The following is a 14530-nucleotide window of genomic DNA, read 5'->3' as shown; positions in this document are numbered from 1 at the left end:
ATGAATCTTGAGTGGTCAAGTCATGGGGATGTTGCATCTTACTGTCATACAGAGATGATATGCCAGCTAATTCATTTGGTCGCGAGTCCACATATCAGACTGGGGACCTGTGATGACCCAATGTTCCGAGCTAATCAGAACTATGAACACAAGAACCTGGCATGTAGGCACAGACTGGCTTTCCTGTTTGGATGGCAGCCGCTGCAGGCAAATCTAGTATACTGCCCTCTAGTGGCACAAGCTGCAGATATTGGGGATCTCCCATCCACATCGTAATCACAGACCCAATGGCTTTCACAGCACACTATGCTTCATGATTTATTATAAAATGGGTTCAAGAATGTAGCCAATTGGAAGCGCTGAAATGAGTCACGTGTGCGTGCATTATTTTCTTCAGGTAAGCACTAAGAAGAGTCTCTCTTCCACCTCCCTGGCCTGACGTACGTCACAATGTTTTACACTAGCAGTGCGCACTCAATCAGTTGTTACAAGTGCGTCACGCGCTACTATACGCACTGTCAATCCTGTAAACAACTTCTAGTTCGGGCCGCGGGCTGCCACAACAGCCGGCGGCCTTTCTTGTGCATAACAGTACGTGGCGTACGTATACTCTTATACGTACGTACAGTACGTGTGCGGGATTTCCGAGTGCGACGTGCGTAAATGTTTGGGACGAACATCTTCGGACATCTTGACTTTTGAGCGAGTGCTACATGTAGCTGACTGGTATTGACCCACAAAGGTACGTGAAAAATGCTGTTAGTTTTCGACCCATTTTATAAAACTAATGATGCACAGGATTATTTCGTGGCGTTAGTGAAGGTGCGGCTCACTCTCGAGTATTGACAACGGTTGCAAACATGCACTCGGCTGCGCCTCGTGCATGTCGCACCATTGTCAATACTCTCGAGCACGCCGCACCTTCACTAACACACTCTATCCTGTGCATCATTAGTATACCAACAGCAGGACAGTCATGACTGTTTACAGTCTCACAGAGTCACCAATTTTGTTCTTCTCTTTCAATGTTATAAATAGCTGCAAAAGAGAGAGAAAGAAAAAGACAAGAAAACAGAAAAAAAAAACTTCTGCAACCTTTATGATTACATGGAAAACTGTACAGTTAGATGAGAAAACAAAACTACTAGAATGTCAATATTTTGGTGTTATAAATTATAAATACATACGCACAGACTGTCAGTTGAGAGCCAGGACATTAACCTTACAGGAAGTCTACAGAGTCAATGCCCTTCTAGCGCTCAGCTCACTAAACATTGCCCGCTTACCATATGATTTGTCGTCCGCGGTGACGGGTTGATCCCTGCAACTTTCTCGTTTGCTGAAGAGGGAGATAAAAAAAAAGGACATTAAAAATAGTAAGAGACAAATCATTTTGATAATGATAGAATAGAGACAACATCTTCCTTGCTGACAGACAAAATTTGATCAAGTACCGCAACATCATTATGGTACATTTAGCAAATGTCATATCTCCTCATCCTTGAAGGAAAGAACGGACGTTCTCAAGTGGAGTGAACATTTGATGCAGGAAGTTATCTTATACAGGGGTGAGGGCTCCCTCTGTATGTTTATATGAAAGTGTCACCGCTACTCACGTGAATATCCTCAAGAATGTTTAATTCAGAAGAAAACATGGTACGATGCCTGATTACACTACAAAGCAAGGAAAAGAGAGAAAGTAGATAGAATTGAAATGGGTATTGACTGTCTGATTGATGCAGATATAAAAGAGAGAGAAAAGAGAGAGAGAGATCAAATTAACAGGAAGTAGATATGCTACATTAAATAGCGAGTGAAATGGACATACATAGGAAAAGAATGACATGAAGTAGAGACTGGAGAGAAACAGAGGACCTGTGACAGGCGAAAACAACATCAAGATGAAGATGCTACGGTTGGATGAAACTTGACAGACAAATTGAAAAAAAAAAGGGGGATGAAGACAACCGAAGCAAAAAGAAAATGATGATAGAGAGAACTGAGAAGGAAGAAGGATTTAAAAGAATGGTAAGCACATATAAAAGTAAATAAACAAATGAAAAAGATACATGAAAAAATTACAAACAAAAAAGAGAAAATGAGCTAGCAATACAAGAACAGCAAAACAAAATTGAAGAGGTAGGGGGGGGGGGGGGGGAGACAAAAAGAACCGGAAATAAAAATAAAAGAAGAACACAAAGAAGGAAAAGGAATATACAGAGACTTTGTGCATTCAACTCTGAAGCTCTGTTAACGAGTGTTGGACGACTCATATCCCTGGCTGATTGGGTGATTGACATTTTACAAAATGATGGCCATTGGAGTGCCCCATCATTTACCTTCTGATGAGAGACATGGGTGCTATCAAATATAGCACTGCTACCATCAGAAGACAGCCATCAGCTATCAACCCCTCCCGCCTACCAGAGCACACACGCCTTCATTACAGTGTTAAGTCCAGTTTCAGCATTGCTTGCATGTGATGGACTTGGGATGTTCTGATTGTTTGTATATTTTTCTTGTTGGAAAGTGGTTTTTCTCTGAATGAAATTTAGGTTGAGAAGATCAATCAAACATACACTTATTCCTATCTATAGTTTACTTGTAATTCTGTTACTCAACTGCTAGAAAGCAAAATCTCATGCTTAGGCCTACATAGTCCCAACTTTAAGAGTAAAGCTACCGCAAGATTATATGTCTTTTTTATCTGTTCCCTTGATGTACAAGGGTTGTGACTGATAAGTTATATCAATTCATGTAACATCATTTGGCACTAATACTTCATATCTTTTTGTTAGTTTGTTTTCTAAAGCCTGAGACAGTCAACTTGTCTCACAACATATAAAGTACACAGAGATAACACTTCTATACACATTATGTATATGACTTGGCCTTTTATCATTTTGTATTTGACATGCCTTGTTTCATTTGTTACACATTAAAAAAACATTATTGAGGTGATTATCCTTCATATATGCCATCAAAATTTTCTAATGACCAATTAAACTCTGGGTTCTGGAAGTTACCTCCACTCTACATACAATGTAAATTGTTGATTGCTTTGGTGACATTTACAATGTTGATTTCCCCCTTTCTTTTTAAGCCAGGGGTGCCCAGGGATATCATAAAGCCTCTTAAAACGCTCTTAGTAGCAATGGATATATTAGAGCAAAGCTGATAGAATATCTTTCTAAACGACTTATGATGTAAATTTTCAAACATCTTGGATCATCTGGATTAACAGACTCACATGAAATATAAAGAAAACCATTTTTGGACCATCATTAATACTGCATGGTTCATTTCTTATTTTTATCTTTATTTTTGTTTTTATTTTTATTCATTTTTAGACCCATGACAAGAAAGAGACTTAACCCATACACATACACAGCAATTTCAGATTTTCCCATGCTTTCTACCGGTCCAAACAGACACAAAGAACACAAGTTGTTGAACAAAGTTATGAAGAGTTGCTAGAAAAGTTGATAGGTGACACGGCACATTTTACTCTTGCAAGATAAGCTAGTAGTACGGGCTCTGTGTTTAAAACTGTGGAAACTTTGAAATCAATGGTTACTCTGCCATCAGTGGGTGTAATTTTGTGGTTTTTGTGTTGCCATGGTAGTTGCCATGAAATGCAAATTTACCATCAATTGTATCAGGGAGGTGGAATCCACGTCCCTGATTGTATGTAAGGGGGCTAAAATGGGTGTTCATAAAGGACATCAGTACACCACGATAGCAGAAAGCAATTGGCTTTTTCAACCTGGAGGGACTGAAGGAAGAAAAGAAGGAGAAAGAGAAGAAGGAGAGAAGGTATGACAGATTGGTATAGGGCAAGGAAAGGGAATGCAAAAGGAAAGGATGAAGGAAAGAGGAAAGGATTGGTTGAAGGACAAGGGAAACGGAGAATATGGGAAAGGAGACTAAAACAGGATGGTAGGTGAAAATCAACAGGGAATGTTGACACACAAGAAAAATGGCAGAGAGAAGGAGATATATTGAGTGACAGAGGGAAGGAAAAGTTGGAGAAGGAAAAAGGGAGGGAAAAAGAGTATTAACCCGTTGAGGACGGGCTGATTTTGCTACAACACGCATTTCCCATAGACACATGCCCGAGTGTACTCGGGACTCGTCTTCAACGGATTAAAGAGAATGAAAAGGGAGCAGAAAAGGAGAGGGAAGATGGGGGTGAAGAGGAAGGCATAGTAAAGAAGGAGAGGGTGCAGGGTTGGTCCTCATCTTGACACTCACTGACTGCATCAATGACCTGTGAGAGAAGCACGCCATTGGCGATGTCAACCTGGAGGTCTGCGATGAAGTTGGACTGGCCAGCTTTCTCCAAGAAGTGGTTGGCCCAGTCTGTGTAGATCTGAAAGATACAACACAGAACATCTCAAAAAGTTATCATCTACAGTTAAAAACTGTCACTTCATACAGGACATAGAATCCATAAATACAAAATCAATTCACCACTTACATCTACATTTTTTTTTTCTTACAGCATCACAGCATGTCCATAGAGTTGAAAAATATATTAACCAAAACAGGAATAAAGTATGTCTTTTACAGCATTGCAAGTCCTATGCTTGTTCAATTCAACGGTTATCACTGCGTGATAATGATATTAAGTAAATAGTTGACAGCAAGATTAATGACATTGATCAATCTGTGTCAATACATGGAAAATATGAATTAGCTCTTCTGTTTACAGACAACATGTCTGAATATATAGGACTGGAAACCATAGGAATAACATGAGCATTTAAAAGCATTTGCCATTCAACAGCAAAGAACATCCTAGCCCCCTGGCTACCCCCGCCCCCAACATCTTCCAGTGATAATCAGGTCCAAAAAGAAGCTCCTCAAGTACACCGTGCCATAACTAGTGGCCTGGAAGTATCCTTGAGGGCTATAAAAGAAGTAGCAACATTCCCCGTTGTAAACAAATCAATAAATCTCGTCGCCTGAAGTGCTGCTACTCCAGCGAACGCCCGGCAATGCCCCGGCAATATGCGGCAAGCGTTGTCGCCACGGGGCCAGCTAAAAATATTGCTGAATGAAGCTTTGTTTGGGAAGCACTCGATCCTTGACAGCAAGAGAGAAACTATCAATGGCTCGTGGGCGTTCACACCCTTTGCATCTCCTGCCGAGACCAATCTCACAAAAGTACCATCCTTCTCATCAATGAAGATGTACTCCTGCAATACTTACTTATTCTAGTCAGATATTGTCTCCTTTCATCTAATTGTTTTGTGTTTAAATGTGTGTGTGTGTGTACGTGCGCAGAAGGGGTGGAAGTTCAAAGTATCAAATAATATATGACATCAAAATAAACAACAATCTGGAGGTAGTGAGTGCAGTACAAATATATATTTTTTTTTTCAAGAGCTGTTCAATCAAGGTATAAGAGAAGTGTGTATCATGAAAGTAACATGAAGGTCACTTGTACAGTATTTCTTCTTCTAACATCCTCTACAAGCGTACATGATTAGGTTTCATCACTGTGCAGGATGTTTATCTTATGGGTTTTTTAAAAACTTTTTTAATGATTACTTGAAACTCCATCAATGTGCAGAACACCTAATCCTATGTCAATGTTGCATTGTCTGTGATATTATCACAATTATCGAATGAAATCAGAAAAGAAAATAATATTAATATGAGAGTTATTCATTTATGGTGATCGCTGTAGTCCAGTCCCCTAAGAGGATTTTATTCTGTTTAGGGTGCAAAGTTAATTGTGTATGACCAGTTCTTATAGAAAATACCACACCCACAGCAGGGACAATGTATACATATCTCTGTTTATACAATGAGAGAAGACATTACAAAAACTCACAAAAATCATTAAAACTCAAAAGACCACACATCTGATGACATATGAATTGAACCCCCCCCCCAAAAAAAAAGGAGGTCAGCTTAACATCAAGAAAGGATAAATATTCCTTCTCCAAGAACTACAGAGATCAAGAGAATAATGATAGCCCAGTACGGACACTGGATATCTGACACCAATTGATATCTACTCTTCCAGTAAGTGTTGGAGTTACTGAGCAAAAAAGAAAAAAAAAAAGGAAAACATCTAATTCACCACAAATTATTGTCAAAGATTTGTAAAGCAGTGAATGGATATCGAGTTACAGGAAGAAATAGTGATGAATATATTGAAAGATGGATAGAAAGATATACCCAGAGGTAGATAGGATGATACATGTACTAATATATAAATACATAGATCACCATCTTTGAAGTTTAGAAGCAGTCAAGCGAAATAAGTCACTGAGACATAAATATTTCAATCGAACTGAAGGGTTTTGCATTTTCAGTCAAGATGTCAAACTTTTGAACATTATATGTCAAATTTCATGTCTTTCTCTGAATCACTCTTTGGTTTATAGCATTCTCAGCTTTAATGTGTGTGATGCTCACGACCATACAGCAGAGGTGACACTTTATCAATGAAAACAAGATGGTTTACTAACAAGAGGAGCTCGTTCCTTGGAGAGAAAATAGAACAGCAAGTTGGTGATCAAATCATGTTGTATAATTATATCCTATACAGTATGACAGTATTTTCTATACTTTTACATGATACGAATGTATTTCTTTCTTTACCCTGTAAATATGAAGTTATGCAGTAAACAAAAGTGCACCATGCATGTTTTTTATGTCTCTGCTGTCACTGATCTGGAGTAAAATCATGTTGCTATTGAATTTTCCTTCTTCAAAAAATAAAAAAGAACACATTTATGCCTCTGGTTGTCACTGTTCAAAGGTCTCTCATTTACAAAAGTTTAGGCTAATTTATTCGTCCGGATTGTCAGATAGTCGCTGAGTTAATGTTTTCTTCAATTTCTCCTCCACTTGCCAATGAAACAGGAAGATTCTTTGATTCTGCTTTAAAAAAAAGGAAGAAAAAAAAATGACTGACAGGGAAGGGTCAATGAGGAAATGAACCTTGCTGCATGGGGAAGAAAGGTCTCCATCACACAGCGTAAGCCAAAGGTTCTATTGGCGTGTTTGCATGGGAAACACAATTAGCCCTGGTTGTATCAACAGTTGTGGGCACGTTGGAGAGGGCCCCTTAATGAAGGAAATGAGGATAGAATCAAATATTTGGTCATTCCTGGCAAACTCTTCAAGAGGATCTGACTGCAATTTATGATTTTCAGTTTTTTTATCATAAGTTTCTTAACTCATTTTTTTCTCCCCTTTTGAAGATGGTATGCAGTGTATGCAGCATACACTTGATGAGAATACAATGACAAAAGATTGACGGTGCTGGGATCCATTCACAAAACATCTTGGTAGTGGGGGGGGGGGGGTATATTCTCCTGCACAGCGATCACAGGCACTGTCTTACAATGATGAGTCATTTTGTAGGAGTAACAAAACGGTCCCTACCATGGCAATGGTCAGCATTCTATGCTTTATGACAGGACATATACACACAATGCTCACACAAATAAATGAGTGTGAACCGGGGCCGGCGGACCATTTTCAAAAGTGGGGGGTGGGGGGGGGGGGGCACTTCCGGGTTTCATGAGCTAAAAAAAAAAAAAAAGTTCTTCGGCACAAAAACATAACCTTATCGCACTCATACTTCAAGATTTCTATCTATTTGTTTTTAGTGCCACTTCCGGCTTTAAAAAAAGAATGTGGGGGGGGGGGGGGGGCAAAGTGATGACACCTTATGTATTCCTTTGTGTGGTGCACAAAAAGTGGGGGGGGGGGGGTAAGGCATAAGGCAGCCCTGGCAGAAACACAGTAGCTAAAAAAAAACTTTTATGAACTCATGGAAATGTTATGAAATAAAAGGTACATGAAACATCAACTTTACTGTGCAGCTTGTTTACATTCTTTTCAATCAGTTTCTAATTCTGTAATGAAACCAAATGCACTCTTTAACACTATATCTGTTCCACTCACAAGCCTACGTTGTAACTCATCCAGTTTTCAAAGCTTGCATCACTTTGAAATATAAGTGCACACACATACATATACACACAGATACACACACACATATATATAAAGATCAAACAGGTTTTTCAGTCAGAAGTAAAGTGAGCTAAACTAATCCCTTTGCGACACTTACAAAAGGTGTATAGCTTCCATTATCGGAAGGACCATTTTTTACCAAAATTTAAAAATTTAGAGACCATAACTGTCTAAGTAAATTAAAACAAACAAACAAACAAACAAACAAACAAACAAACAAACAAAAATCCTGAAAAGAGATATGTTTTACCAATGTTCTTCAAATAGTATGCAAGCATCGAGTCCCTTCATAAGATATTAATACGGACATGCCTTGAGATGAAGAGGTGTCCCCAAACTGCATAGATCTGTATCATAATCCATTATGGGCAAGGACTATATGTAGCGACAAGAAGGTCTACCATTCATAGCCATACACAATGAACTGGATACTGACAATTTCAAAAAAAAAAATACTTTGGATTGCACATCAGGGAGCTTCTCCAATAAAGGGGGTGCATTTGATTCTTGATATCATTATTATTATTTTTTTATCACACTCCTAAGAAGTTAGCCAATATACCAATGCATCGATACCTCTCATTTTCCTCTTTCCCCTCTTCCCAGGTAAGTTGCGGCAAGTTGAAACAGAACACACATTAAATATGAGAACACCCGTATGATGTTCAAATCCAGGGAATACATAATGCTTCCTCATACAAACAACAACAACTACCACACTTACCTCATCAGAAGTTCATGCACACAGAATGAGAAATATCATCCAATATCCATATAAATGATCCAAAGGAGCATGTAACCTGGGACATGAGCTCACAACTGTCTCTCTCTTATTGTATTCCACTACTTGAAAGGAGTTTTTCTTGGCCCTACACTGACCAGGAAACTACCTCCACAAAGTTGGTGGTTGGATGACTTATGCCAGAAGCAAACATGTAATTTACTAGCAATCACCTCATTCCACTCCTTTACCCCTCCCCCTTTGGACCCATAAAATCTTGGAGCACAATAGACTCAAAGTTAACAGGGTACCAGAGCCCTACAAAAAAAGATACCCTATTCTAGCAGGAAACAAGGAATGTATTCAATAACATGACAAAGTGACAAATAGGTCTGAAGACTAAAGACAAACAGTTATTGAAGCTAGCTCCACTTTAGTGGATTTAATCCTTTTATTGCCAATTTGAGAGGTCTGCTTGATAAATCTCTTCTAAATTCTATTGACTGGAAAGATGAAGAGGGTCAACACCTACTCAAGTTCATGGTGAGGAGCTTTAGGCTGATAAAACATGACTAGCTGTGAATAACAAAGAGGCAAAGGGTTTTCTATTGACCCAAAGTCAATAGCGATGCCTGTCTAAACATGCATGACACTCTATATGAAGTTTGGTGTAGTTACAGCCTTCCTCTGGGCACCCAAAATGTGGCAACCTTTTCAAACTTTGCATGATTTAAAACTGAACATCAAGAATGTGAGGGGAAAAAATATATTCTGTTCCATGGAAAAAAAGAGAGTTTGGGACAATAAACTTCAATTATATTTCTGCTTTATGCAATGATAAAGTACAAAGTCTAAAGAAAAGGACAGGCATATGTTACAATGCACTGGCAAGCAGCTTAAAGGACACTGCCAGCCCAAGACATCATATTTGCTGTATGACAGATACACCATACATATGTGACTTATGTCACAACTATTCTCAACTCAAAGACCATATGTGACCCTGCACCTCAAAACAAACAAAAAGTCGCCAGACATGAATTTTTAGTTAAGACCATATTCTGAAAGAGCAGACTTTAAGCTTTAAAATGATGTATAACTCAAATCAAATGGACTCTCCTAACCTATCTAAATATTGGAAAGAAAGCACAAACTCAGGAAAAGTGTGAACTGAGAAAAGAGGCTCTGAAGTACAGTGTCTATTCAAGCGCTTAATCTTTACCAAACCGTGCTGGCTGTGCGATGAATTGGACAAAAAACAGGAAGTAAACCACCAGAGTAACAACAATGAAGGGATTATCAGATTAAACTGAAATTAAGTATGTCTCATTAACACATTCTGTCCATACTTAATGCCAAATTTCAAAGCAGTAGCACTATCCTTTCAAAAGTTATTAGAGTTGAAAGTGAAGAGTGTGGACAAGGTTTTAGGGATTATAAAGACTAACCTAATCACACTATTCTACCAAAAATGTTCGAGATAAACTGCTAAAAAAACGCACTTTCCTGCCCGTTTTATGATACCAAATTTTAGCTTAATGTAAAAGAAGACCTGCTCTTTCAGAAAATATGAAAAAGTCAAGTTCGGCGAGGTTGACCCATTTCACTTATTTTCAGTCCTCACGCAAAATCAGTGTGTGCGACTTTATGTTCGTTTTGAGGTGCATGGTCACATATTGACTCTACCAAAGGACAAAACTTATCAAATCTTTTGCCAAGTTGACACTCTGCTATGCTACATTGCTTGATGCAATAGATGTAACATAGAGTGATATATCGCTGGCTCCTGCATGCACCCAATCACAACCACTATGAGTGCATTGTCCTCATCCTCTACTTTGAAATATCATCATCACTTGCCAAAGATCTAACATATAAATTATATGAAAACAGCTCAGTTGATTCATATTAATTTCCGGTGCACTTTGGATGACATTGTACTTCAGACATGGCAGGATGGTGTCCTAAAATGTGTCTGTCTATTCAGCCAAACAACGGGAGGTAAATGTCCCCTGGTCTGTGGTGACCAAAAATCAACCAGAACAAAGTGATTCCAGGAACAATTGCTTGGGGAACATCAAGCTGCAGGTGAATAACACCTGAACAAAGAGTTCCGATACAGAGTCTAACACTCTTTTGGTCTATACCTATCATATAGATCTAAACATCCGATTAAGACAGGGCTATACAGAAAAGGAATGGGAGGTGATAAGCAAAGGAGAACGATGACAGTCTGCAGAAAATCTCCAAAGTTTTTTTATTCCACCCACTCTTCATCTCCCCCCTTAAAAAATGTCTTTGTGTCTAGGAAATTTCGGCAACATACCTTATTATGTATTTGTATTGTTCCTCTTGCAACACGACCTTTCAAGCTGCAAATATTTCTACAGAATTATTTTCAATCTATGTGGCATGGTTCTCATTTACACATTTATCATGACCTGCCCAGGAGGTCAACGCACCAGAGCAACTTCACACTCGGTGCACCAAGCACTGTCAGTGCACTTTCTCATACTTTCATTTCTATAGTCAAAATGCTTTTTTTAACCAATTTCCTTTCATTGCTTATGGATTAGACCTCATCCAAAGCCAGTCAACTCCTTGGCCGCTCAATTAGCAGTCTATAATTATTCATTCCATCCCAGACAGTGCCACTGCCAAGTTGGGGGGGGGGGGGGGGTGGGTGGAGGGTTGGTAGCAGAAAACACCCTCAAAGTGCAGAGACCGTCAAATCAGCAAACCCAGTTCAAATGAGTCATTCTCATCTACACATACCCCTACTCATCAACAAGAGACCCCCCTCTATTCAATCAAAAATCTCCACCAATTATCCCATCATCCACGAGCCGAGCCGCTTCAAAGAACAACAAAAAAGACAACAACAACAATGATAACAAACACAGACAAGGCACTCCTTTCTCCATTAGTCTATGAATTTGCCAGATTTCACACCAGCTTGGGCCCTTTCTCATGATGCATCGCCATGGGAACAAGCTATTGTTCATCCTGATCAATGGATATTCTCACGTAAGTGGGAGTGATACATTGAACGATTAGGGCGGCTCTCGACTTCAAGAGAGCGAGACGGAGACGGAGAGGGAGAGAGAGAGAGTGTGAGGTGAGGCATAGAAACATAATGAAACTTTAATTACGGCCTCACACGTGCGGTAGACAAATTTGATCGTTAGTAATTTGTGATCGTAGAGCGCATTTTTCATGCGGAATACACTCTCCTTTCTCTAGCTCTCTCTCTCTCATTGAGACGGATATCCTCAGTTGTTTTACGGTGAAGTAACAGGAATTCCGAGGCAATTGGAGGCGATTGGTTTGCATTATTCACGTCGCTTTCCTTTTTCCCCGCAAATTTCCCAGCCAATCAATAACCCCTGATTATAGGTGAATGATGGACCGATAAAATCGCTTCCCTTATTCTTTTTTTTCTTAGTTTTTTTATGGCAAAGTGGAGCATAAGATAGACACAAAGGCAATTTTTCACTGTCTTACGGCACTTTGGCTGTCTATGACTTCATATTGCTTCACTACAAAGTTTACTGTCTTCTTTCTCTCATTTCAAGTGCAGCATAAGGCAATGGCTTACTTTTTTTCTCTCTTTTCTGTGTCAATTATACAATGCTCTAACTATGATATATGATATTGGCATATTGTTGTGGCAGTGATCTATGTTTTAAAAGCTCTGCCTTTTAGCAAATCACTCTTTTCCATTACTATATTTACTTTTTATCACCCTTGCAAAGTATACCTTGTTTCTATAATTGTATATTCATTCATTCAAGTATTTTGTATTAGATTTTATGATATTATACTAAATTGTTAACAATGTGATTTATCAAGTGTATACATGGTATTTGTGTTACCTTTTGTTGATGGAAATAAAGCTGTATTGAAATTGCACTCAAAAGATATAAAGAGTAGAAATTTGTATTTGAAAATATGTGTCAAATGCTGCCTGGAATAGTTGTGATGATAAGCAGTAAAGGACAAATAGCAGCTAGGATTACCATGCACCACACTGAATTCCATGGTCCTACATACTCCAAACCAATAATTCCCATTAAAATGGTGAATGTACAAAATGTTTAACTGATCCTAAGACCTTTCTCTGGCATTCATGAAAAAATAAGCTTCTCATGTAAGGGATTTAGCAAATCTACTGTATGATGTTACTGGCAGTTACATCCAATTTCTTTAAACAGGCAGAGTGGAATTATCAGGTAGATAACAGGGTTATCTCGGAGAGTAATTACCAAGGATATTACAGGCACAAGCCAGACTAGCTGTATAACAGGAAATGGTACTGTGCGACCGCTTCCATCAAAAGCACCACCGAGCCAATCAGAGTGGCCGGATTACAGGCGTGCAAGGGTGAAAACACCGGATTACGGCCATAATTAGACTGGACAAGATCAGTGGCACACTCCTTTCATCGGCCGTGGCTCTGGACGGATGGACTAACATATCAAATCAGTCCACGGCTCTTGTGATCTGCACCGACCGCATTAATCTCACTCAGGGTCCCCCCACCCCAGCTTTTTCCAGTCTTGGTTAGATTGGTATAGACCAGCTGAGCCTGCTGAGTAATGATATAAGTCATGATTGAGATAAAGGAAAGGGGGGTGGATATGTTGTGAAAAGCTACAGAGTGGAATCTACCACTGCCTCTGTGTATGTTTCTGATTTCGTCTTAGGTTTTGGGACTGTTGTTTTTGGTTTTGTTTTTAAACATTTGCTGCATCAGCAGATTTGGCAATGTGCCAAGCTTTAACCTTTGGTGTCCATTCATGAGAGTAAAAATGCTTCATCCTATCATAGCCCATGAAACTAGCCCCTTTGTTAACCTCATTTGCTTAGTTAACTTATCTATGGCCCACCAAACTCATTTGGTTTGCTTCTCAATATATGGCTGAGTCATAAGTGTTACTCATACATCTAGAAATTTACATTTTGCTCTCATCAGAAGAACAGACGACTGGTGATTGAAGTGGATTCCATGTTCAAGTTGACACTGACAGAGTAAATAAAACGATAAAAGGAAAAAGGCAAACAACATGGCTTCATAAATACAAGAAAAACGTGAAGTTGAAAAGCTTTGAAAGTTTCCTGTGACTTTAGCAAACCAGTACTGCTAGCTGTACCCAGCTGTGCATACTGGATGGAAACTGGACGGATGAAGTATGGTGTAATCACCTTACAAGTTTTTTGATTGACTTACATTGATAATGAATTTCCCTTTTAGAAATTAAATCTAAAAAAAAAAAAAATCATATTCTCTCCATTAATGGTGTACCACATCAAAGCGTCATGGTAAGTTATCCGTTGGATTGATTTTAAGCGTATTAGGGGTTGTGGTTGCGGAGTAACTGCAATACCTTTGCTGTCTTGCATCAATTAACAGCTACTGTTTTGCCCTCCAAATACTGATGGATTGCAGTTTTTGAACATATGAAAATGTCCAAACCACAAATACGTGTGCATGATTGTAGATATGACACGTGTGCCTAAAATTGCCCCAATGGGTTGCAGAGGCAGCCTTTCTTTTTTAATTGCCTGATGAAAAATTGGCAATTTCCCTGACAAAAGAGGGCAGCAACCATTCTCAACTGCTGAATGGCTGTGTGTTTGAAACTACGATACAGCCAACGCACTCAGGAAGAGGCTGTGGATCCCGAGTCAATCCCTACGCCAGTTGTAAATCGAAATCATGAATCATGAATTGGAGCACTCAGCACACCTGATTTTCTGCGTATGCCACACAGGTGGTGGTGAGGGTCCTGTACTTTTCACCACGTT

The 14530-nt window shown here is 39.1% G+C and overlaps 1 protein-coding gene across 3 annotated transcripts in view; it reads right to left on the bottom strand.

The window, feature by feature from the left end:
• LOC139715890 (uncharacterized) overlaps positions 1 to 14530 on the bottom strand; it is a 277465-nt gene that overhangs the window by 18594 nt on the left and 244341 nt on the right. For all 3 annotated transcript variants that reach the window (XM_071627442.1, XM_071627441.1, XM_071627440.1), the window contains exons 2-3: positions 4255 to 4372; positions 1287 to 1339 (exon numbers count right to left, since the gene is read on the bottom strand). In XM_071627442.1, the coding sequence (XP_071483543.1) occupies positions 1287 to 1289 (3 nt within the window). In that variant the 5' untranslated portion in view covers positions 1290 to 1339; positions 4255 to 4372. The remainder of the gene's footprint in view (positions 1 to 1286; positions 1340 to 4254; positions 4373 to 14530) is intronic.

Source organism: Diadema antillarum, unplaced genomic scaffold (assembly GCF_040938485.1).
Source record: "Diadema antillarum isolate AM-2024a unplaced genomic scaffold, OU_Dant_1.0 scf00000057, whole genome shotgun sequence".
In the NCBI taxonomy this organism is placed as follows: domain Eukaryota; kingdom Metazoa; phylum Echinodermata; class Echinoidea; order Diadematoida; family Diadematidae; genus Diadema; species Diadema antillarum.
The sequence above is the reverse complement of the archived record's forward strand: the minus strand, read 5'-3'. Positions and strand labels throughout refer to the sequence as shown.